Source organism: Rhinolophus sinicus, linkage group LG04, assembly GCF_036562045.2.
Source record: "Rhinolophus sinicus isolate RSC01 linkage group LG04, ASM3656204v1, whole genome shotgun sequence".
NCBI lineage: Eukaryota > Metazoa > Chordata > Mammalia > Chiroptera > Rhinolophidae > Rhinolophus > Rhinolophus sinicus.
Genome location: NC_133754.1, coordinates 67,500,861 through 67,527,030, shown reverse-complemented (window position 1 = coordinate 67,527,030; position 26,170 = coordinate 67,500,861). Strand labels below are relative to the sequence as shown.

The following is a 26,170-nucleotide window of genomic DNA, read 5'->3' as shown; positions in this document are numbered from 1 at the left end:
ATTTATGAACATTATCCTAAACAGCTGAACCTTTGTAAATATCATTGTTGATAAGCAGAGGGAATGATCATGACAATCTTATAGTATAAAGAGGTTATCTGGCTCTTTCATGAATTAGTATTTTCAGGAATTGTCATACTTAGTTGTGCTTTTTTTTTTTAATGAAAATAAGAGTTCAAAATTTGCTGATAGTTCTTTGTTGACAAATGACTATTACTTGTATGTAGGTACTTTTTTAAACAAAATAATCAGAATTTTAAAGGTAAAAGTTACATATTTTAGAGTGAATAAGAAAGTAACTGGTTTTTTTTAAAGAAACTTTTAAAAATGAAGATGACATTTTAAAAGTAGATTATTAGAAAATGTCTATTTTTTTATTTTGTTGCCAAAAAATGGTGGAGGTATATCACCCAGATCCACATAATTAAAAAACTTGAAAACAGAATTTTCTGACCTGTTTTAAAAGTCTTTCTTAATTTGTGTGTAGGTGGTTTTTTAAGCTATCAAAAACATTTTATGCAGCACCTCCTCTTAAGTTTTCAAGAACATTAAGAAAGACATAACCTTACTACCAGAATTTAAACTTAAACTTTAGCATAATTAGTAAATTACATTAAAAATAAGCAATGTGATTTAGTAGGCATTGCTAATAATGCACTTTTTCCAGTGGCTCTACATATCTGTGTGAAATCTTTTTAGCCAGTGAGACCAACTATTGAAAATGAACTTAGAATCAGATCCTCAAATCTACATCACAGTTCTTTATAAGATTTTTCAGGGTTTTTTTTAATTGAGCCAAAAGTAATTGTATCATTAGTAATTAAAATATTTTTAAAATTTTAATTGTTTAATCTCTTTCCCATCCTTTGTAATTTCTCTTTTTGTATAAGTTTTACATATACTTATATTAGTATAGCACTGATTGGTTATAATTAACAAATGAGCACACATGTATATTGAAAGTGTTCTTAAAACATTTTTTATTCATAAGGTACATGATCCAAAAATTTAGATATCCTTGCTTTAAAAGGAATTGGTATTTTTAATTTAAAAAATAGTATGACCTGGAATGCAAGGGAATGGAATTCTACAGGTTTAGTACCTGTTTTGAGGGTACCATACGACATTGTTACATAAATAATGTTTTGTTGCTTTTCAAGCAGAAAATGCTAAGCTATGAGGGCTTTCTGCTACACTTAGAGCATCCTGTATTTATCATTGACATATTTTTTAAAATATCTTAATGGCATTTATAATGTTCTTGAGAAACCATGAATGATGCTCTTCATTTTGGGAAAATATCTATTTGTTGTCTCCCATGAGTCATTTTATTTCATGAAGATTCAGTGAAAAATTGTTTTATAACCTATCCTAGTCACCATTACTCAAGGTCTGTGGTTCTCAATCTTTGTATGCCCTTCACGTCCACGATACATCCTCATCAATAATGTCTCAGGTCATCAGTGGGGCATGTATAATTTTAAACACCCTGCCAGTGATGTAAAAATGACTTTTAAACTAGTGTATCTTCCCTAGTCCTTCCAATAAATAAATTGAAAACACCTGCTACTAAGCACATTAAAATGGGGGGGAGAGTAATCCTATTTAATCAGGGTTATGAACCAATAGATACCAACTGCTATCCTCCCATTCACCTGTTCCCTGCTTCCAAGGCAGATTGCTCTCGCTCAGGGCTGGTTTAGCTGTTGACTAATGCGTTAGTAAAAGCCCAACTTAGCTACTGTGGGCCCCAGTGTTTCCTTGCTTAGTGTTCTTTCTGGGGAACTCATGGTTTCAATTTGATTTTCAGGCAATTCATGGTTTCCCGTTTGATTCTAAAAACATTTTCAGAACAAGCAGCACCAGTGTTGAGTTAGGGTTCAGCCCTCTTACGCTGCTTCTCCCATCATGCTGCCTTCTTTTCTTCATGATAAGTCCAGTTTTCAACCTAAAGCTGTTAAGTGAGAAAAGGCAGAGAATTTGGTAGGGAGATCTAATACCAGTAATTAATTTGTCTTCCTTAGATAGAACTTAGTAAAATTTATATAAGCCAAAACATTCTTTTGCTCAAAGCAAAAGAAAATACAAAATTCAGGTTCATTGTATGTGTTAAATTAAGCATATTAATTTAAACATAGACAGGCATACTTTTTTCAGTTTAGAATCCTCCACTTTTATGGTTGTGTGACCTTGGACTTAATTCCCTGAAACTGTTTACTCCGTGGTGATATGTGAGTAATAATTAATACCTCCCCTACAAGTTTTTCTTTTTTTAATTAAATGAGCTTACGTATATATATATATGGAGTGTAATTAATACCTGGCATACAAGCAATACTTTGATTACTAGTAAGTATGAGCATTGTATTTCTTTTCCGTATTTGTTTTTTCAAACTTATATATGACATATTTCCCTTAATTATCTTTTTATATAAAACATACATCTAATCCCTTTATAACTTGTCTTGATCCACTAACTCAGCAAATACTGAGATGCAAAATGATCAAGACTGTGTGCTCGGTACTGTGGGAGATACCGGTTTGGACATTAATACGATTACCAAATTTGAAGCTAATCCTGAACTAATTTAGCAACATCAGTCATGAAGAAGGAAGAGAAAGGTGAAAGCCACTTAAGAAGGAATAATTATAGTACTGGGAAATGAATTGAGTGTTAGAATGAACTTAGAAAATGGTGGTACAATTAATGGAAGAAAGAAGGCTAGAGAGAAATACTATTTTCCTATGCTGTGATTATGACTTTGTACTTGGAGTTGACATGATAGAGGAACATTTAGATAAAATTAGTGGTTGGAAATACAGCACTAGAGTATAAGTAAAAGAGAGTTTAGGATTAGAAAGATCTATTGGGAAGCCATCGACATAGTGATCATATGTTGTGGGATGGAGTAGGGTTCCTGGTAGAGAAAATATGAAGAGATAAGTTGAGAGTTAAGAACCTCTGAGGATTACCCATCCGTATTCATAGAGCAGTAACGGGAAGAGGAAACCAAAAAGTCTTCACAGTGTCTATTGAGTGCAGTAGGATTATAAAGAAAGAACAGGTGATCAGTGCTGCAGAGAGAAACCAAGAGAGACAATGCCATTTAATTTGGCAATTTTCCTATAATGGCTTTGGTAGCTTTGGAAGGAGGCGTTCCAAAGATAATCTAAGTAGAGAATTGTATTAGTAGGGTCTTGGCAATAAACAGCATACTCAAAGTGGGTAATTGAGGAAAGTTTAATAAAGGAATTATATACAAAGGTGTGGGTAAGGCTTAAGGAAATCAAGAAGGGGTGAGGTAGCAGCATTAGCAGCAAGTGGGGAGATGTTATCATCCCTAAGCCTAAAGGGACAAGGAAAGGGAGAGGTCACTGGAACCAGAAGAGGTTAGAGCTAGATGGAGAAGGTCATCTGACAGCATCTGTAGCTTTTGACCCTACCCATCACTCTCCTGCTTCCCACCAGTCTCCTGCCATTGCTTCTCATTGGCCAAATACAACAAAAGGTTAGAGACCACAAGAGCGCACTGATGTGATCCACATAAATGGTTTTCCTAGGAAACAGAGCAGGGTGGAAGATGGATATCCAGAGGGGCAAGCAGGCAATATTCAGCAAAAGGATAGAAAACAAAAAGCCAGTGAGGAAAGGAGGGTTATAAGAAAATGGAGGTATTAACTAACTAATGTGAGAAATCCACTTTTATAGGAGTAAACCTATATCTTAAAAAAAAATTAATAATTTTCTCTACCAACCCCCTGCTTTGCAAGATTACTATAAAGCCTTAAAGGGAGAGACATGAAGACTTTATCCTTCGTACGGGAGTTGTTTTCTTTATTATTTTTGGTCTACCCTGGCATTCTGCATTCTATTTCTACTGCCTTCTCTGCTATCATTCATTATTAGGTAGAACTTGAGCCCCAATTGCATATGGTATTACTAATACCTAAAAACAAAAGATTTCATTCAGAGGTGCTTTTTTTCATACATAAAAGCATTGCTATTTTGTCATTAGCATCTGTTAAATGTGTAGAACATGAAATTTATTTTGATTGTTCATATGTCTTAATTAAATTTATATTGTATGTAAGAAGAAATTGTTTTGATAGTAATTGGCATTAAATGGGCTTAATTTCTCACATTGAGAAGTGATCAAGAGTCTTTGCTCACTTTGGGGAAATGTGTTAACTCATTATAAGGATTTTATTAATGCTTTCTAGAGCTGGATTGCTAAGCAGATTCCGTTAGCACAAAGGTGTTAAACTGCTATTAAAACCAGAGATTCAAACTATCTTTTATAGTTTAAATAATGTCTGAGGTTTGAATATATCAAAATAAAGACCAAAGGGACCAGTGTCTCAGAGAAATTTAGTTACCAGTAACAGATCAATTAAATCTAGATTAAGCACAAATGGAAATCCAGTTTATACTTATGAAAATATGCTTATTACTTTTTTGAGATAACCATATGGCTAATCTGCAAAAGCCTACAACAAGGAATTTGCGAACTGTTGGGTGCTTTGGCTGCCAGTCTCTCTGTATCTGTCTCTTTTTCTGCAGTTGCATGAATTTCTTTCCTCTGTCAGTCTTTGCTCATCTGTTTCATTCTTTTTTTTATAGACTGTATTTTTCTGTTTAGTTCTCTATGGCATAGCTATGGTCTTTGCGGCCCCTACTTTACATGTTTTTGGCTTAGAAATAGGCCACCTGCAGCTACCATCTCTCTCAAGTCTCGGACGAGAAAAGGAGAACGTGAATGAGACGTCAGTTTGTTCAGCACAGTCATTGGATTGGCCCCTCTATCTAATCAGCTGTGCTCACTGACTTATTTCTCAGGCAGTTAGGGCACGTGAAAAGCTAAGTACCCCATAATAAAGCAGAGAAATTATGTACCACTATAATATTTATATATACCACTTAGCTGAGAACTTGATTGTTTCTTTTAAAATTCCACGTGAATTTTGAAGGTTTACAAAAAGTAATACACTGAAGTTCACCTAGTAAACATTAATCTAGTTAGTTTCATGTGTCTCTCAAATTGTATTGAATTTAACTTCTTAGATAAATTCTGTATTCTGTTGTGGGTTCACAACACATTAAAGGATTCAAAACCTTTTAAAGTAAAATACTGATTACTGTATCAGAATTCTAGGTAAGAATTAAATTTGTTGTCATTTTGTCTTATTTCATTCCTCACAGGAGGTACTCGAACTATGTGCATCCCACTATGGTTAATGATGGCCTATAAATATTTGTAAAAACTTTAGGATAAAATTAAATTATAGTTTATTACAGATAAAGTGAATCAGTGACTTTCAATATTAAAAAATTTTATCAACACTGGCGTGTAACGTTTTTTTCCCCAAATATCTAGGGAAAGAAGAATGCATGGTTTTTGGTGAGACTATTTTCATAATCTCTAATGTTTGATTAGTATACAGAATAGTATGTTGAAAACAGTATTCTTTATCATCAGAACTTACTGATTTATTTTTGTGCCCCATTTATTTACCAACCATTTCCAATACAAGGCATTGTACTTGTTACTATGGGGTATATATGAAATTTGAATTTGATCAAAATTTTTCTCTTAAAGGACTTAAAATCTAATAGTTGTCTAATAGTTCACTTTCACTTTCAAGGTGTTTTGATTTGGGGGAAAAAACACATTATCACTAGCTAAAGGAATACAGAGACTAGTTTCAACTCTCAGATTACTTAAAATCAGGTTAAGATTGAGATATATGTTAAAGTAAAATTATAATGTGAGTTAATAAATGCTTAATTACAGAAATAGTCATGATTAATTCATCACAGAACAGTTCATGATTAATTACCAAATGAGTGATATGGACACTGATAGCTTTAAGTTTAGGAGACAGATGAACTCAGCCTCAAGGTTAGCTCTTTGAGACGCCAGTATTCACACTGATTAAAATATTGAAAGATTCCCCTTCACCATTTCCTTAGAGTCTGCTTGCTGATTTCCAGAACTCTTCTGGCATGTTCAAATCATAATTTTATGTTCTGTATATTTTAAGCCAAAGGCCATTATGTATTTGTATCATTTATCCTGTTATCCTCTAGGAAAATCGCTATTACTACTCGATTAATACATACCTCAGCTTGCTATCTCTAGATAAAAGGGAAAAAAGTGAAATATGTTTTGTTTCCAAAACTGCTAGACATCTGTTATTCTTCTGACACCTTCTGAATATATATCTCAGGCCATTTCCAACCATTTAATTATCACAGTTGAGGTATAATACATTAAATGTAGCATTTTTCTTATTTGAGGCAGTTTCTGTACTTGAGGGAAAATCTCCTCCTCAATGCTGAATGGTAAGCATCTTTGATGATATTCTCTGTCATATCCTTGTGTTGAAGATTATGATAGAGGAAAATAGGACTGGGTCTAAAAAAACACTTGATCAGAAAAATTGACTTAATATTCCCAGATTTCTTCAGTAAGTATGTATTTTGGTAGTTCCAAATAATACATTATTAAGAATTAAAGTTGTATCTCTTTAAAATATGAAGAATAAATTAATAGTGATAATATATAAAATATATCTGTCAAATGTATATTTTAGGTTGAAAACACAAAACTTATGGACAGCAATACATGTATATATACATATATGTATAGTTTTAGGAATTTAAAAGTTCCTAAAAGAATCCTTGTGAGCGGCAGTCCCATTTATTTGATAGCTCAGTTTGAATACCATTGAGGCACTTAATTATATGTATAATACTAGACTGCATTTCTTTGTTTTTGTTAAATGTTACTAAGCCTAAGTTTTTTGCCTGAGTGAAGAATTGTCAATGTGTGAGTCAAAATTGTCAAAGCTAGGAATACAAAAAACAGTGTTGTCTCAGAGATCTTCCAGGTCATGGGCTCTGTTCTATATATTAGTTGGCCCTTTTTTTCAGGGCTTCCAGTATTGATATTTTGGACGACATGCACAGGTTATTTAATCTCCTTCTGTATTTCTCCATCAATACAGTAAGTTACTATCATTTGCAATTTATCTAATTTATAGAATGATAGAGATTAGAGTAGTAAATCCAAACTTATGAGAACCTCCTTTAAGCAATTAGAGTTCCCTATAATTCTCTGGGATCCCAATGAACTAAAATTACACTAACTCCAAAATATCACCCTTCTTCACTGTGAAACTGAATTAGAGCAGTAATGCAAATCCTTCCAGATTACCCATTAAAAAATAAGTCAGGGAATTGGGATTGATCTGTAGTCATGTAAAAATACACCATGCTTCCCCCAAAATGGAGAAATAAGCCTTTGCATGATTTTTCAGGATGACAACCCCTGAACATAAGCCCTAATGCGTGTTTTGGAGCAAAAATTAATATAAGACCCCGGTCTTACTTTCGGGGAAACAAGGTAATAGTTACTGCTGCCCTCTAAAAACAAATGTATCACTTTACAAGGCCTACACGTTTTGCACTTCTGTGCCTTGAACCACTTCAAATATATGGAGGAAAAAATTAGGTTGTCCACTTCTTAGAGAGCCCTCATTGTATCCCATGACTGATTAAAGAATAAACAAAAGTAGAGCATTATGGGCATTGATAAAGTTGAATATAAGAGGAAGTTAGGAACCTTAACTTTTTTTTCAATTTTGAATCAATTTAAAGATTTATAATGACTCTAGTAGATAGTTGATTTTCCATCCAGTAATCATTTTTCCCTTTCTTCCTTGCTTCAGAACAGGCGTCAGCAAGCATTTTCTTAAAAGTCCAGATAGCAAATATTTTAGGCTTTATGGGCCAAGAGATAAATCAAGGATTTTGTATAGGTACTCATATAGCCATTTAAAATGTAATTATTGAAAAATGAAAACCATTCTTAGCTTGCAGGCAGTACAAAATAGTCAGCTGGTTGGATTGACTCACGGATTATAGCTTGCCAACTCTTGTTTTGTTCGGGTATGGGAGCTTCTAGAAGGCCGGGTCTGAAAACAATTCTGGTAGTCTCATTTTCCTTGCTAGTGATTGATGTAGATACTGATTCAGGGAACATTTCTGGCCCCAGCCATAAGGAGAAGTCTGCTGGGAAAAGTTCCTTCTCTTTTAAAATAGATGTATAATACTTTTGGCCCTGGTGAAATGACATGGAGCTGCCACAGTCATCTTTAGACCACAGAGGGACAAGCCTGGAGTCCTAAGATGAGTGGAGCTGAGACATTTATTCCACTTGCTTATAGTGAACAATAATTCTTCCTCACAAAAACCCGTATAGAATGTCTGTTTCATATTTACGCTGTCATCCATTGTGGTTTATTCTAAGTGGGTTTTACAGAGTGTCACCAAATTGTTCTAGTTTTGTTATTCTACTTGTTTCCATAGAATGAGTGCTTGTACTGCTTCAGTTTTTGTTTTCTGATAAAGCACTCCATAGATAATCTTTTTTTGCTATGATACCATTTAGAGTTTGAGGGAAGAATTAGTGTTCTTTCATAATAAAAAATATATACATTTATTAAAGCAAAGAATTTTGTGTTACATTGCCCTGTCTTGTACTTTAAGAAAGTTTGGCTTCCTGAAATGCTAGAATATAATACTATCTACAGAAATGAGTAAAATGCCTTATATATATATATAAAAATGTAGGGATGAGGACGTAAAGCTTCAGTATATGATCAAGTTTTTAGTTTCCTAGGGTTATCAATCAGTCCTCATCAAACTATTGCAATTTTTTTAGCAAAAAAAGTTCCTTTTATAAATGAATTCTAGTAACTGTTTATACAGTTTTCTATTTTTCATTCATTCAGAAGACATTTATGGAGCTCCCGCTATGTCCTAGATACTGTTTTTTTCTTGGGGAGGGGGAGAATAAGGGTAGAGGGAAAAGTTGTATTTAAGATTGTCATAGTCATTGCTTTTAAATAGCTTATAATTTACAAATAGCATCTAACACAGACCTTAATGTTAGTAAGTGCTTAGTAAATGTTAGTTACATCCCTTCCTTATGAGACTTCTTAGGAGATAAAAAACTTAGTTCTGATTTTGACAGGTATACACAAGGGGAAGAAATGTGCGATAAAGAACAGCATGATAGAGAAATTAGAATGCAGCGTACACAGTGGAGTTGCACTCAGGACCACCCCTTCCAAAACAGAGGGGGAGAGGAACAAGAAATGTTAAATAACTTTAGTTAGTGGTGACTTTTGCCCAGTATTTCACTCCATGAGTGCATGTGCCAGAGTGAGTGATGGAAGTAAATCTTCTATTTTCTATATTGCACTCAATTCCCCCATACATATTTATAGAGAGAACCTCTTCTTACACATAGTGTGTCTTTAGTGTTTAAAAATACTTTATGCACTTTATCTGCTGCTTAGTCAGTCTGCTCAGACACGAGGTAAAACTGGCTGGTGTTGGATTAACAAAGAAACTTGACATCTGTCTCTACCATTGCATTGCTAAGGTGTTTTCAAGGATGATCTCAACCAAAGGCATATTTTACCTTTTGCAATGTCTTTGGAAACTAACATCTTCATAAAGTGGGACTCCCGTGTAATCTAATAAAGCTGGAGCACATCAGATTGTAATGAAAAAATATAGTAGAAAGGAAGGTGGTATAAAATCAAATTATGGCTTGTCTTAAATGACATGCTAAGGGATTTGCTCAAGTTTATTTGCAGGGATTGAAGAATCACTAAGTTTGTGCTGAGGAATAACTTGGTAAGATCTGTATTTTAGAATAGTAGTTTTCAAACCATGTTCCCAAGATTCATCAGGCTGCTTTGAAGATTTCCATCACTATAATTGAATAATTTAGTGGGTTTCTTATCCAGTTTCCAGAAAAATGTTAATGATTAAAATATTCTCAATTTTAGGTTTTTCTCCTGTGGTGAAAAAAAATAACAAAGAAAAATTCAAGAAGTTTAGTTTGGCAGCTTGTGTTTTCCATCAGTACATGCTAATGGCTATGCTTTTATGTTGTCTGTGTTTAAAAGGTCATTTTCCTGATGACAGAGGTGATATAATTAAATATGTTAGTATTTCATGGTGTATTTTGTGAAACGCCAGTAAAAACTTAGATGAGCTCTGGCCTAAACAAGTGTTAAACAGCTTTACTGGTCACAATGAAAGACTGGAGACAGGGAGATCACTTGTCTTAAATCCTTTATTTTTCTTACTCTTGCATTGTGGGTGTGCACAAATGTTTCAAATAACCAACCAGCGTATATTTGAGAATTTATTATGTACCATTAACAGGAACTGTCTAGAGGACCCAGAAAACCTGTATCATACAGTGTTTTCTCAATCTTAGTTTTACTTGCTAAACAAAAACTATCCTAGTGTTAATAATTTGGGTAATGGTGAATTGACATAGGTGTTCAGAAAGGAAGTAATTATCGAGGCTTCAAGTAATCAAGGAAGGCTTCTTAGACAAAGGAGGGACTTGCACTGGATCTCATAATCTAGAAAGGCAGAAAGAAAGCCTCTGAAAGAAATGGTGTACAATGAATATGGACTTTGGTCTGACTGGAGTAGGAGGTATTTACTGGGGCATCCTGGAAAACCAAACAAGTTAGGTTTGATCAAATTCGAACATGATCTCAAAGTTTAATGTTGTCTTAAACAGTCTTAAAACTAGCTAAATTATTATTCTTTATAACTCTTCAAAGTTTTAAAAAGTGGAACATTTGAATCTTCAAGTCATTCTTTTGGTTAAATGTGTTTGTAATTCAATTATACTTATTTACTAAAATTAGAAATGTACTGAACTAGTTTAACTATCTTTGCTTACCTATTCTGTTGTCTTTGTATTCTGAGAACAAGTTTAGTAAAATCCATTCATCCAAAAGTAATGTACATCTTTGATGTCATAGGCAGTGGATATCAGACGAAGTGCCGGTGCTTAGAGACCTTGCATTCTAGTTGCCAAGGGGAGTGGCAGGAAGTGGAGGACGAACAGGAAGACAATCATTCAGGGAAGGATAGATACGTTGTAATTTTCAATAAGGTGGTCAGAGAAGAGTAACTTAAGAAGAAGATATCCTTTAGAACCAGTGAGCAAAAAAGTTCATGAATAATCTGTGGCATTTTCAAAAAGCTTTGAAAATTCATTTTTCTCACTGGAATTCATTTGCTTGGGTATAAAAGGGAAACAAAATTGATGCTCAATACTATGTGCCCACCTAATGATTTTTCAGATGAATGCACTAGACACTCTTGGTCAGACTGCTTTGCATAGAGCTGCCCTAGCTGGTCACCTGCAGACTTGCCGCCTCCTGCTGAGTTATGGCTCGGATCCCTCCATCATCTCCTTACAAGGCTTTACAGCGGCGCAGATGGGAAGCGAAGCAGTGCAGCAGATTCTGAGTGGTGAGTTAAAATAGATCATTATTGCATTCTCTTCTTTCTCTTCCACTGTCCACTGGTATGCACAAACTTTGTGCCTCTTGTTTTAAGTAGCTCTTGGAATCTTTTTTCATTATTGTTTGAATATTTTTCCTGCCTTTCCTTGCTTGTAGTTTAGACCGGGGCCCTGTCCATTAATTAGCCTTTTTCATGAGGTGACGTAGATGTCATGAGAAGAAAGCAAATATTATCTTTAATTTTTTTTTTAGTTTTTAGTTAAAAACCTGACTCATATTATAATCAAAGATTAGTTAAAACTCATATAAACAGTGTGGAATTATGGTAGTTCTATAATCTATCAAATAGAGAAAATTACAGGGCCGGCCCGGTGGCTCAAGTGGTTGGAGCCCCATGCTCCTAACTCCGAAGGCTGCCGGTTCGATTCCCACATGGGCCAGTGAGCTTTCAACCACAAGGTTGCCAGTTCAATTCCTTGACTCCCGCAAGGGATGGTGGGCTCTGGCCCATACAACTAAGATTGAACACAGCACCTTGAGCTGAGCTGCCTCCCAGATGGCTCAGTTGGTTGAAGCGTGAGCTCTCAACCACAAGGTTGCCAGTTCAATTCCTCGAGTCCCGCAGGAGATGGTGGGCAGCGCCCCCTGCAACTAAGATTGAACACGGCACCTTGAGCTGAGCTGCCGCTGAGCTCCCAGATGGCTCAGTTGGTTGGAGCGCGTCCTCTCAACCACAAGGTTGCCGGTTAGACTCCTGCAAGGGATGGTGGGCTGTGCCTGCAACTAGAAAATGGCAACTGGACCTGGAGCTGAGCTGCGCCCTCCACAACTAAGACTGAAAGTGAATAGTACCCTCCAATAGTACAACAACTTGAAACTGAATAGTATCCTCCACAACTAAGATTGAAAGGACAACAACCTGACTTAGAAAAAAAGTCCTGAAAGTACACACTGTTCCCCAATAAAGGAAAAAAAAAAAAAAAAGAAATATAGAGAAAATTACAAATCACTCACGGTAATGATCTTTACCTAAATGTCCTTACATGTGTTATATTCTGACCTGTGTTTTGTAATTCTTCATTGCACTTTTATGAAATTACCTTGTCTTTTCCTGGTGTGACTATAATTATAAAAATCTGGCTAAGTGGTACAGTGCTAGATACTTAATTTATTGAGGAAGATTAAGCATAAAACTGATACAAAAATAAACACTAGTTTCCAAAGCCTAAAAATTAGACAAAATAACACAGTCCACTGAAAAGTGATGAACTTGATACAAAAGAAATTTAATACAACTGACTCATCTTTCTTTAATTTTGTTTGTGGATTATATCTGCTCCAGAATGACATAACAAACTGGAAGAGTAACATGGAGAAGGCGACAGACTAGAAATGAGCAGTCCTAGTTCTTTTTCCTACCTGTAGTCCAGTAGTTCTTTACTCCATCAAGCACAGTGCCCTCTTTTTATTATGAATATTTTATGACATTCCCTTTACTGTCTAAAAATGAGTCCATAAATAATATGATCTAACTATATAGGTGCCTTCCAAAAAATCTATATTAAATGTCCTAACTATAATATAAAGGGGAAATGACAGTAAGTTACAATAAAATAATTTATAATTACTATAATAATAATTACTTGAGCGTGACTACACTAGAAGACAAAATCGACCCCACAAATTTCTGAAGGACCTCCAAAAAGTACAGCCCAGTTGAGAATCACTACTATACACTGAAATAAGGGACCTTTTCAGACTTACAGAGATCACGATATGTATTACTAGAGCTGAATCAGAGCTAACCAGCCTCATAAAAGTAACACCGTGCCACATTGTGAAACCTGTTATTAGGATTTATTTTCCTCGTGCTAGTTCATCCTTGGGCAGTGATCATTCTCTTTAGTCTTAGATGGTGATCTTTAGACAATGGAATGAAGTAAGACATGACGGCCATCTTCACTATCAAAACAAATAAGATCTGTCTGAAGGAATGGAATTTCCTATTATAGGATTTCAAGCTTGAACTGTGAAAAACAGGACTTATTTAACTTCCTGTTTCTACAGGGCGATGGAACATTTGCTTAAAGAAGATAGTTTTTCTTTGACTAGGAGATGTTTTTGCCTTCTCAATAAATTCTTATAATTTCTAAAAGGTGTGATTTTTGTTAAAGTATCCTAAATTTTCCTCTTAAACTTTTTACTACCATGTTTCCCCGAAAATAAGACTGGGTCTTATATTAATTTTCGCTCCAAAAGACACATTAGGGCTTATGTGCAGGGGATGTCATCCTGGAAAATCATGCTAGGGCTTATTTTCCAGTTAGGTCTTATTTTGGGGGAAACATGGTAAGAACAATTTAATACTGAATTTTAAGCGAGGCTCTATAAGGTGTAACCATAAATCAGGCAAACATATAGCTATTACAACAAACTTTCTAACAATACTATGCGTAATTTTTAAATGTAATTTACAAAATAGGGAGGAAAGGATTGAATAAATTAAGCAGATTAGATCCATTATTTCTTTTTAAAGTGTCTGCTAATTGAATGCAGTTAGAATATATGACTCCTGATAAACCATAAAATTAAATACTGAATCATACCTGAAATAATTTTGATAATTCTTCTTAAAAATTTATTTGTAAGATAAAACATTATATAGGTAATTTAGTACATGCCAGAACTTTTTAGTTTAATTCTTCATATTCTTTGTTGATCTGCAAAGATAATAGAAATAATACAATTATATGTTAAAATCTTATCCTTAGGAAGGTTTTCAAAAATAGGAATTACTTCTTGTTTGGAAGAGGATATAATTTTTTAAACTGATATTTCTACAAGAAACTTGTATATCTATAGTCTCTTAACCATGAACTAGCTGAACGTCGCAATTATACCTACATTAATCCAATTCCAGGTTATATCTATAATGACTGCCTAAAGTATGCATCAGTCATATAGGATGCATAATAAGTTGTTGGGGTTCTGTTCTGGGAAACATTTTAAAGATTCATTTAAGTATACCTGTTATGATGCCGGGTTTGAGAGTCATTTTTAGAAATCTTCACTTTTAGGTCCGAAATCTGTAGTTGCCAACTTAAATAATAAAGTTATAATTGTAAACTTCTAACGATATTTATGTGAAAAGTAATGTCAGAGTAAAAAAAATAAGCATTTTGTTATAAACCAGCATTTTTTAAATTAAATTTATTGAAATGACATTAGTTAATAAAATTATATAGGTTTCAAGTGTGCATTTCTATAATACATCCTGTGTATATTGCATTGTGTGTTCACCATCCAGAGTCAATTCTCCTTCCAACACCATATATTTGACCCCCTTTACCCTCTTCTACCATCGCCTCTCCCCTTACTTTCTGGTAACCACTAAACTATTGTTTGTGTCTATGAATTTTTGATTGTTTGTTTGTCTTGTTCATTTGTTGCTTTCAGTTTTATATCCCACATGAGTGAAATCATATGGTTCTCGACTTTTTCTGTCTGACTTATTCCACTCAGCATGATAATCTCAAGATCCATCCATGTTGTCGCAAATGGCACTATTTCATCTTTTCTTATGGCTGAGTAATAATTCCAGTGTACATATATACCACATCTTTATCTAATTATCTACCGAAGAATACTGATTGTTCTCATGTCTTGGCCAATATGAATAATGCTACAGTGAATATCAGAGTACATACGTCTTTACAGATAAATGTTTTCAGATTATTTAGGTAGATATCCAGAAGAGGGATTGCTGCGTCATATGGTAATTCTATTCTTAATTTATTAAAAACCTCCACACTGTTTTCCATTGTGGCTGTAACCAATTTACATTCCCACCAGCAGTGTATGAGAGTTCTTTTTTCTCCACAGCCTCTCCGACACTTGCTATTACTTGTCTTATTGGTAATAGCCATTCTAACAACTGTAAGGTGGTATCTCATTGTGGTTTTGATTTGCATTTCCCTAATAGCTAGTGAAGTTGAGCATCTTTTCATATATCTGTTGGCTATTTGTATGTGGAGAGGTGTCTGTTGGGATGACACCTTGGGAGAGGTGTCTGTTCAGGTCTTCTGCTCATTTTTTTAATTGGATTTTTTTATTGTTGAGTTTGATGGAGATTCCACCAAAAAAACTATTAGAAACAATAAACAAGTAATAGTAAAGTTGCAGAGTACAAAATCAATGCATAAAAATCCATTGCATTCCTATATACTAACAATGAAATTTCAGAAAAAGAAATGAACAAAACAATTCCTTTTGCAATTACAACAAAAAGAATAAAATACCTGGGAATAAACTTAACAAAGAATATGAAGAACCTATAGACTGAAAACTGCAAGACGTTATTAAAAGAAATTGAAGAAGACACAAAGAAATGGAAAGATATTCTTAAATTCAGCCAGGGAAAGATTGTCCGCTACATACCAGGGCACCACAATAAGAATTACGCTTAACTTCCTCTCAGAAACAATGGAGGCCAGGAGACAATGGAGTGGCGACTTCAGAGCTAGAGGACACACTGCTTGGCTTGGTCCCTCACAATATTCTATGTTCTTGGATTGGAAGCATCAACATAGTTTAAAAGGCCATAGTACCCAAAGCAATATACAAATTTAATGCAGTCTCCACCAAAATCCCAATAGCATTTTTAAAAGAAACAGAACTAAAAAATCATCAGATTTGTATGGAATCACAAAAGCCCCTGAAAAGCCAAAGGAATCCGGGGGAAAGAAAAGGCCGGGGGGTATCACACTCCCTGACTAAAAATCATACCACAAAGCGACAATAATCAACACAGCATGGTACTAGCAGAAAAACAGACACACAGAGCAATGGAACAGAATTGAGAACCCAGAAATAAACCCACATATATGTGGGCAGATAATTTTCAACAAAGGAACCAAAAACGTATAATGACGAAAAGAAAACATCTTCAATAGATGGTGCTGGGAAAATTGGAAAGCCACATGCAAAATAATAAAACTAGACTGCTCTCTGTCACCATACACCAAAATTCAATCAAATTGGAACAAGGACCTAAATGTAAGACCTGAAACAATAAATTGCATAGGAGAAAATATAGGTACTAAACTTACGGACCTTGGTTTTAGAGAATATTTTATGAATTTGACTCCAAGGGCAAGGGAAGTAAATGCAAAAGGAAATGAATGGGACTATCAAACTAAAAAGCTTCTGCACAGCAAAAGAAACCATCAACAAAACAAAGAGGCAACCCACCGAATGGGAGAAGATATTTGCAAACAACACCTCTGATGAGGGGCTAATATCTAAACCAGCATTTTCAAACATTGTTTTGGAAGATTTTACTTTTTTCTCAATGGGTAGCCACTAGCTGCATGTAGCTAAATTTACTTAAAATTAAATAAAATTTAAAAATTGTTCATCAGTTGTACTAACCACATTTCAGGTACTGAATAGCCACACATGGCTAGTGGCTGTTGTAGTGAACAGCATAAATAAAGAGTATTTCTAGCATCACAGACAGTTCTTTTGAACAGATCCCATTGACATGAATTCTTCTGATTGCATATTCCAGTATGGTCATTGCATTGCTTTTACCAAATCCTACAGAGGAAACAATTTGAGGACTTGTGAAAGTTGAATTAAACACTGAAATCCCTCTTTACATTTGCACCTTGGAATGAGCCTTTAGACCCACTGCTGGTGCTGGAGTCTAATACTAAATAACAGCCCATCTACAGGAGATTTTGTTTTACAACAGCAAACTGCCTTTCAGCCTTTGAAACTTCATGTTTTTTGTTTGTTTGTTTTTTCATTATGGTGAGCCAGAATAGAATTGAAGAAAAAATTAGAAGCCCATCTCTAGCCTTTGACCATAGTGACATATTTAATTTCATTCTCTGCAAAAGCCCTTGTGCTTATGAAGGTTGTACTGATACAGTATTTTGCATATCAGCTCATTTTCTTTTGCCTATGTTTCCTTTTTAACTTCATTTTTATAGCCCTTCTTTTAATTGTGCATTTCTTTGTACAAAATTCCTGGACTGTTTACATATGTACTTTGTACATATTGTTTCTAAAAATGAATCTGTTCTAAGCCTGTTCGAGATTTATAATGGATGCAAAGTTCTATAACTTGTAATTAATCAATGTCTTTAACTTCTTTACTCTCTACTCTTTAACTAGAACTAAGAATTTCTCATAGTTCTCAGAACCATTCTTATATTTGCATGAAAATTTTTGATTGATTGTAAAATTATACCCTTTGCAAATCAGTCTGCATCAAGACGTGTGCCAATCTCAAATAGTTCTTAGAATTAAAAAATTCAACCATATTAATTTGTGTCCTTCAAATGCTAAAATCTGAAAATATTCAAAGTTCTAATTCTGTATACGTAAACAATTGTCATTTTATTATTCTGAAATGATAAAAAATATCACCTATAGCTATCCAAAGTTTCAGTGAGTTTTACCAACTGCCAGAATAACTGTCATAGAGACATAATATACACACCTATAAGTGTAATGTCATGTACAGTTAGAATGGAGGCAAATGAGACGTGAAAGAACAGAATAAGGGCAGCCACAGAAAGAGCTATGATTTGACATACACATTGACCCCAATATAAAATAGCATGGAAGTCATTTCAGCAAATGCTTTCTGAATGTTCTCCATGTTAAAGGGAATATAAAGAGGAGCAAGATCCGATTCCTTTCCTCAACACTTTCACAAACTAACAAATGTAATAAACTCCGTTTTAAAGAAAAATAATTGTAGATATTTCAAAAATGTATTCTATTATATGAAATACTCTCATCTTTCCTCCCTTTAATCTTAACATTTTATCTGTTGTTGTTGTTATTATTATTATGATGATGACTAAATTAAATACAGTTTCTCTTCCATTGAAGAGTACTCATAATTTACTCTGTAAAAGCATCTCTCCTTAACCAGCATTTTAGACTAGAAAGAGGCAAAGTATTTCTTCTGAAACCTGAAACCCTTTTTGTTAGCATTACTTGATAGTCCCATTTGGACAGTGTACTCAAGAAAGTTATCTCTGATCATAACATAAAGCGATTTTAAATCTGAAAGAGAAGGGAAACCAGCACTCACTTTATAGGTGCAAAAACTAAGCTATGAAGTGATTTGTCCATCATCATAGTTCATAGAGCCCAGTTTAAAACCAGGTCTCCTGGACTTCAGACCTTTTTTGTGTTGTCTGAGTGTGTATACACATGTGCATTATAAAAACCACACTTAATGTCCATGAGCATGCTTTGAATGATACAGTCCGGATTGTTTTCATTAGAAACCTTTTTACTTGGGCCAATATATAATGAATTTTTGATTTGTTTGTACTGGATTAATCAAAATACCTTGTTTATTAGTCTCCCACTTGTAGACTTAACAGCTCGATTTAATTATATTCTACTTAGCATTTGTATCACACCTCCTAATTATACAGGCATTTTATTAAATTGCATTTCCCTGAAGCCATTCAATAAATGTGAGTTAAACAAATTTCTCTACTTAGTAGGCCTTTTTTTGTACACTGATTATATTTTCTAAGATCACTGAAAGATGTTCTTGATCTCATGGTTTTGTGTTTCTTCCTTCTCCTTTGCCAAGTTTTGAACAGAAAATTTGAAGGATAGAGTAGTGTAGGGTTGGAGAAGGATTTGTGTGTCTTAGGATTTATTTAAATCTGGCTTAGGATAAGATGTACGTATTATAGATTGAAGTAAGAAACCACTTACTTCTTATCTGAAAAAGATTGGGAAAAAACTCTATCTTACATTTCAGAATCTGACCCCTTAATCTCTCTTTGCATTCGCCACATAATTTTCCCTCTTTAACTACTCTATGATTCCCTAAAAAACAGCAGTTATCTTTCCTTCCTTTTAATGCAGAAAGTACACCTATCCGTACTTCGGATGTTGACTATCGACTTTTAGAGGCATCTAAAGCTGGAGACTTGGAAACTGTGAAGGTAAGTCAGTGCTTTTAATGACTTGAGAAGCACTCTGGAACATTTGCTAACCAATTCATTTTAAGCTTGTGAAGCTTGTGAAACTACTCAAATCCAAATAACTAAGAGGATGAGCAGAGTAGATCCCTAAACAGGAGAGACCTTCAACCATACCAGACTTCCTAGTCCGTGCCTTATATCCAGTAAACCATGTTTTAGTTGCTTTTCTTCTGGTTATGTGAAAGCGCTTTTATTTTTACTTGTATTAATTAAAGTGTTATTTTGGGCTGCATTCATAAATTTCTAAGCTAGTTCAAGCCCAGATAATAGTATAATAATGTTTCAAACAGTGTTTCTTGAACTTTTTCAAGAGAGTCTCACATTTCCTCTAGGAACTTATTATGATCCTGCAACCATTTGGAATAATTAATATGCAGAAGATAGATTTTTTTTTCTGTGTAACTCCGCTTGCCAAGAAAATTTTATCAGTTTTATTTGTGGCATAGAAATAATGGTTATAGATTTAATGTTTTTCAAATAAAAATTATATTCTAATATTGAATGTACTTTTTAAAAACATACAGACTCCCCATCTATAATCACTCATGTAGGGGTGAAGATAGCAGAAAGGGGTATGGTTTTTACGGTTTTGTTTGGGGGTTAGTCTTGTGGTTTTGTTTATATTTCTTTTTTTTAAAGAAAAGCTAATTGCAGTATTGGTATTGACAGTCATACAATATTTTTTACAAACAAAACTATGTCACTTCTTATTAAGCAAACTCTATTTTTGTGAATTTTAGTAAACTAATTTTAGCACTCTTGATGATATATACTAGTTGAAAATGACAGTAAACACTTTCTAAGCTCTATTGCTTAGAAATTTTATTTTTATCTCAATATGTGGCCACTTCCAACTTCTTATCTTAACATCTAAGTTATTTAAAGAAAAATAGTAAATTTCAGTTGTAATAAGCCACTGGGGAGAAATTTTAAAGTTCTGTTAGATCTAAAATTATATATTTTTTCTTAAAAATATTTTATCACTTGAAATGCATCCTAATAAAAGAAAGTCTTTGAATATAAAAGTGACTAGAGTGCCTTTTCTGTATCACAGCATGATAATCTCAGCACTAAAATTCTTACATGTACCCATTATAATTAAATTAATAGTTTGTTTTTTTTAATGTAAAGTAACATTTGTTACTCCATTAGTTTTGTATGTAATCGGCAAATACACAGCAGCTTTCAGGTTTTCTAAACAGTCTATTCACAATAAAGGTCAACTATATTTTTATGAATGGAATCGAAGTGGCAGAAGAAAGCAAAGCACAAATTAAGTGAGAATCAAGCCTGATAAATTTCTTTCCCTAGAGGCTTTAGAAAGTATTAGAAATTATATACCAGAAGAAAAGGCTGTTTGCTGAGTAACATATTTGAAATTATGGAAAGCAGGTAGGAAGGGTGAAAAATTCTTTGGCATTCAAAAAGAAAGTGAAACTGAATAGAGAATAAATAAAGAACTTCCAAATATTAAAAAGCAAATGTTTAATAAGCAGAATGAGCTTTTATTTTTATAACCTGGCAAAATCAATTGTTTCTTCATTCCCTGCCTCATCCCTATTTTGCCTGTATTCTCTGGGGGGGAAAAAAAAATTAATTTAGAAAGTAAGACCAGAAGAAAAATTAGCAGAAGCAGGAAGCAGCTACAATCGTGTAAGACACCATTGGTGTTTATTACCAGTTTTTGCAGTCTTTCTTTTAGTTTATGTATTAATTTGCTCACATCTATTTAATTTTATTTTTTTATTCTCTAATTTATGTATTAGTATAGCCACAGACTGATTTGTCATGAAAAGATATGTATTTGACCTTGCCAGATAACAATGGCTTTTCAGAGCGTAGAGTCTTGTGCTTTTCCACATAGAGTTGATCAAATGGTGGGCCCTCCCTTATACTGCCCAGTCTCCCTTCTGTCATGTAAAAATTATGCTGCCTGTTTTTACCCTACCACTGTGAAAGCCCCTACTTAGTATAACAGTAGATACAGCTATCTCCAGGATCTTAATTTTTTAAATAATAGCTCATTACAGTGGCAGGAGTGGCAGCAAGATTGTCAAATACTTGGAAAGCCTTTGCCATCATAACTTGGAAGATGCCACTGTTTTCTCTGCTTTTTGACTTTTCTTCTTTTCATTGCCTTTCTTCTCGTCACTTCCCTAAATTTCGGTAATTATGAAAGTAACCAACCATGTAGCAAAAAGATCAAGAGATTAATAATCAGGAAAACAGGATTTGAGTCTTTATTCTACCCCTTCCCGACTCTATGAAAACGGGTGCCACTTAACCTCACTAAGCCTTGGTTTATTTATCTGTAAAATGGAGATAATCATCAACTTCACAGATAGTCATTCTCTCACTGAAAGAATATGAAATGTCTTATAAATTTTAAATTATTGTTCAAATATTACAATTTACCTGTCACCACTGATGCTGCAGCCTGTCAGTCCTTACTTTGCTTCCTACTGCTTTGTTATCAAACATAATGGAGTTTGTGCTGAAATGGTAACGAAAAGAAGACAGGAGAGATTTGGAGGGCACAACTGATGGAGAAGGAAGTAAAGGCCAAATACTAGAATATGGTTAGAATCCTTTGACTTGTGGAGTTAGACAAATATTTCCCCAAAGATCAAGTAAAGCACAGTGGACTGAAGGGCTTTGTTATAATGGATCAAAGGGCCAAGTGGATGGCCCAGGCATTATTAATATAATTTTTCCAGAATCCTTTTGCCTGCCAACTGGATAGTTCTGCAGTCAACCAGGGTTGGTGTTACTTGAGTTAAAGAATGGCTAAGAGCACCCTAGTACAAGCAGATATGCTGTGACAAGCAATCTCAGGGAGGAAAGCCACATAAAGATAAAAAAAGGAAGGCATCAGTTGCCTTGCAAATGCTTGCTTTATTGTGGGTTTTTCTTTTTGATTACAATTTTGGCCAGGAAATGTAGCAAAAGATTAAATTGCTCTGTAAACAGTAAGAATATTTGTAGACACTGTAAAACCCAGCATAGTGCTGTTTTTTTAATTATCACTTGTATTATCTAATCTTTGGAAATAAATAGTCATTAGAAAATTACAGTTTATCCAAGATACCTGCAGTATTTTGGAGCAAAATCTGTGAATAAATATTAACGTTCTTTTTGTGTTCGTCTGTGTCTGTGTGCTATAAAAGCAACTTTGCAGCCCTCAAAATGTGAATTGCAGAGATTTAGAGGGCCGGCATTCTACACCCTTACACTTTGCCGCAGGCTATAATCGTGTGTCTGTTGTGGAGTACCTCCTACACCACGGTGCCGACGTCCATGCCAAAGACAAAGGGTACGTGTTAGAATTCAGCTGTGTGGGACTCGTTCGCGTGAGACTCAAAAATTACTTTGATATTTTTGAAGTCTTTGATTTTTTTCCCTATTGAAAAAGTAGTGCATGCTTTTGAAAGTTTCACACATAAATTAAAACATTATAGAAATGTATAGATAGTGAACATTCCATATCACCCCACCTCCTAGATTACAACATTAACATATTATGATAATCCTCCTGATCTTTTAAATACATATCCCAGTGTGTGTGCTGTGGTAGTGGTGATGGTGGTTTTAACATGCAGGATCCTTGGCAATTCATGGCAGACTGCTTAACAATTTTCTTTTTTCACCAAGTAATGTATCTTGAATTCATCTTTCCAGATCAGTACTTAACAGTTTATCTCATCCTTTTAATGCCTGTATATATTATTCTGTCGCATTGTATGAATGTGTTTATATAGCTTATCATTTGTTTATCCCTTGGTTTGCTATTGAAAACTATATAATCTCTTCCAAAAAGAAGCCATCCATCCCAAAGTCATCAGTATTAATAGAAACATAATTTAATTTTTATTAAGTCAGATATTCTATATTTTTATATTATCTTGCTAAATTATTTCTGTTTATCTAGACAGAGTTTTTAAAACAGTCATGGAAGCTACTTAGAAATACAAGAATTAAGTTTCAACTGAAATGAGCGTCCATATTCTGAGTTAATTTCATGTCACATCCAAATACAAATAAGAAAGCACCTTTCTGTACAATTACATGCCACAGTACTATAGAATTGAATTGAACAACTTAGACTTCAATTAACCATTATGGATTTATTTATCTTTTAAAATCACTCATCAAACATGAATATTCAATAATATTATCAAAGTACCTTAATACTATTGGAGAGCAGCCATTTGTTTCTATTTCCCATTTTAGCGCTTAGTATTTTTATCTCAAAACATTAAAAATATTTAAGAAGCATTAACCTCTAAATAAAAAGGTACTTGCACCTAATTTTTGCCATTTCTTAAGTGCAACTTAAACTTAGCCTTTTAATGGACTCTTTTTTTATGGGGACATTTTTTGTCCTTTTATAATAGAATGTCAGCTACCTTCTAGTCAGAACTTAGAATCATCTCAGAATAGTTTGCTCATAATGAGGCAGCCAGATTTCCTCATCTAACTAGAGTTTATGGTTGGAGCCATTATTTTCCTTACTGAATACTGAAGTTTCTGTATCACTTAGATTTTGAGTTTCATTGCTTGGCATCTAAATATTTAAACCTATGCACAGAAACCAAAAATAATAACAACCAAAATCAAAAGGTAGAACTTGCCTAAATTAAGCTAATTTGCATTGTACATTTTATAAATAAGCATACAGTTTTCATTAGGAAATCCCAAATGGAAGAAAATGTGAGCAATGATAAACCAGATTATTGATTAGTTATTCCTGAAGACACTTTGTAATGTTGCTTTATATTGCCAAGATGAAACCTGAATTAAAAGTATTGTAATGGAACCTTTTTCTATGTGTGTGTATGTGTGTGTGTGTGTGTGTACACACATATATATATAAAATGCCAAAACAATGTATACACATTTTAAGAAAGGAAAAAACTGTATTAAAATTGTAATATTCAATATATACCGATAACAAAAGATGAATACAAGGCATGTGTATCCATTTCTTTGGCACCCCTGGTATATATGTATATTGCTATGTAATTTATATCCATCACCAAGAAACTAAGGAAGTCCTTATGTTGAAAGGGACATTTTTGAAATTATTAATCTTTATTTAGAAATGGATGACTATATCTTCAAGGCCAGAGTATTTTTTCTTTCTAAGTGAGTTGAGTGTTCAGTACAGTCAATGCTGTAGAAGAAATATATTATTTTAATTATAAGTAGCATTTTAACTCAACAATTTGTTCAATGTCTTTAAAAGAATTTTCTTTTGTCTAGTGGCTTGGTGCCCCTTCATAATGCTTGTTCCTATGGACACTATGAGGTAGCTGAGCTTTTAGTGAGACATGGGGCTTCTGTCAACGTTGCGGACTTGTGGAAATTCACCCCTCTGCATGAAGCAGCAGCTAAAGGAAAATATGAAATCTGCAAGCTCCTTTTAAAAGTAGGTAGTTTTAAAAATTATAAATACAAAGCAATTATTAATTTTTGTGGTTAGTACATAAAATTACATCAAAGTAAATTATTCTGTTAAGTACAATAAGAGCTGTGGAGACAGCTTCCATTTTCCATATTAGGGGGATGTTTAAGTGTGATACCATGATACTTAAATAGCTTTGAGTCGTGTCTGAAGTGCCTTTCTGAACTGATTTAAGTTCAATTTGTCACCATTCGTCAATGTAGGTTTTGTAAAGAGTTGAATCAGTTTGCATTGCTTATCTAATACTAACAGTATTAATATCAGAAAACATTTGTACAAGGAGAAACAAGTTTTTCAGTCAAGTTTGATTTTTTTCTTTCTGGCTATTGTTAAACTCATTCATCATTATTAAACATAATTTAAACATGTATCTTATAAAAACTTTATTTTAATATCAGGTTTTTACTAAAGTATAAGATAATCTCTAAACAAAAGTTATTCATACAAATTTTGGAAGTATACATGAAATATTAGAAACCAGTAGTTATATGGAACTAATTCAATAATTTTGTGTTCTTTGTAAAGAATGTGAAAAATGACCAGACAATGTATATATGTAGTTTTCTCTCTATATTTTTTTAACTAGAGAAAAACTTGTTAAATATAAATAAAATTCTTCTGCCGCCATTTTTATGGTATCAAATATGTTCTCATGAGCCTTGAGACTATAACTGTATTTGATACTCATTTTTATTTTAACTGGTTAGTAAGAAATAACTTTCAGGTCACTGTGAATTCATTGTGTAGCTTGGTTTATTCCGAATTTCTCCAGTGGGCTAATAGCAGACTTTCAGGCCCATAATAAAGATTCTTGACTTTTATTTACTTTATTTCATATGTCTATGTAATTAAACTTATAAAATCAAATTGTTGATACATTTATACCTCATTTCATGATAGATGTTAAGACTTACAAATTTTAAAATTACCCATCTTATTGATTACCTTTATAATTATGTACTTTTTCTGCCTGTGTGTCTTCCTCTTCTCACTTCTTTTTCACAATATGCATTGAATATGTAATCTTTATGTAATTGAAATCTGGTCAAAATTAACATTTTTAATGGAAAGGCCATTCTTTAAAAGAAAAGATATTTCCAAAGACAGCTGGAATCTGAGGAAGTATATCAGATGACATATAAAACATACTCAACAGCTTTCCCCACTTCACCGTCACCATTGATCCTGAGGGTTGGGGCTTTTGTTGAGAAGTAGATAGAAAACTGATCCAGTTCATTGCTATGTAGGGAATTTGCAAAATTGAACAAGGTATTGCCTCTGTTGTTCAAAATACATGTAGCATAGACATCTTTCCTTGGATGAGTGA

The 26,170-nt window shown here is 33.8% G+C and overlaps 1 protein-coding gene across 1 annotated transcript in view; it reads left to right on the top strand.

Moving 5' to 3' along the window:
• Positions 1 to 26,170, top strand: part of TNKS (tankyrase) — a 191,699-nt gene that overhangs the window by 135,924 nt on the left and 29,605 nt on the right. Inside the window, exons 12-15 of the mRNA XM_019750527.2 lie at positions 11,188 to 11,359; positions 19,261 to 19,340; positions 22,547 to 22,692; positions 24,642 to 24,807. Coding sequence (XP_019606086.2) covers positions 11,188 to 11,359; positions 19,261 to 19,340; positions 22,547 to 22,692; positions 24,642 to 24,807 — 564 coding nt within the window. The remainder of the gene's footprint in view (positions 1 to 11,187; positions 11,360 to 19,260; positions 19,341 to 22,546; positions 22,693 to 24,641; positions 24,808 to 26,170) is intronic.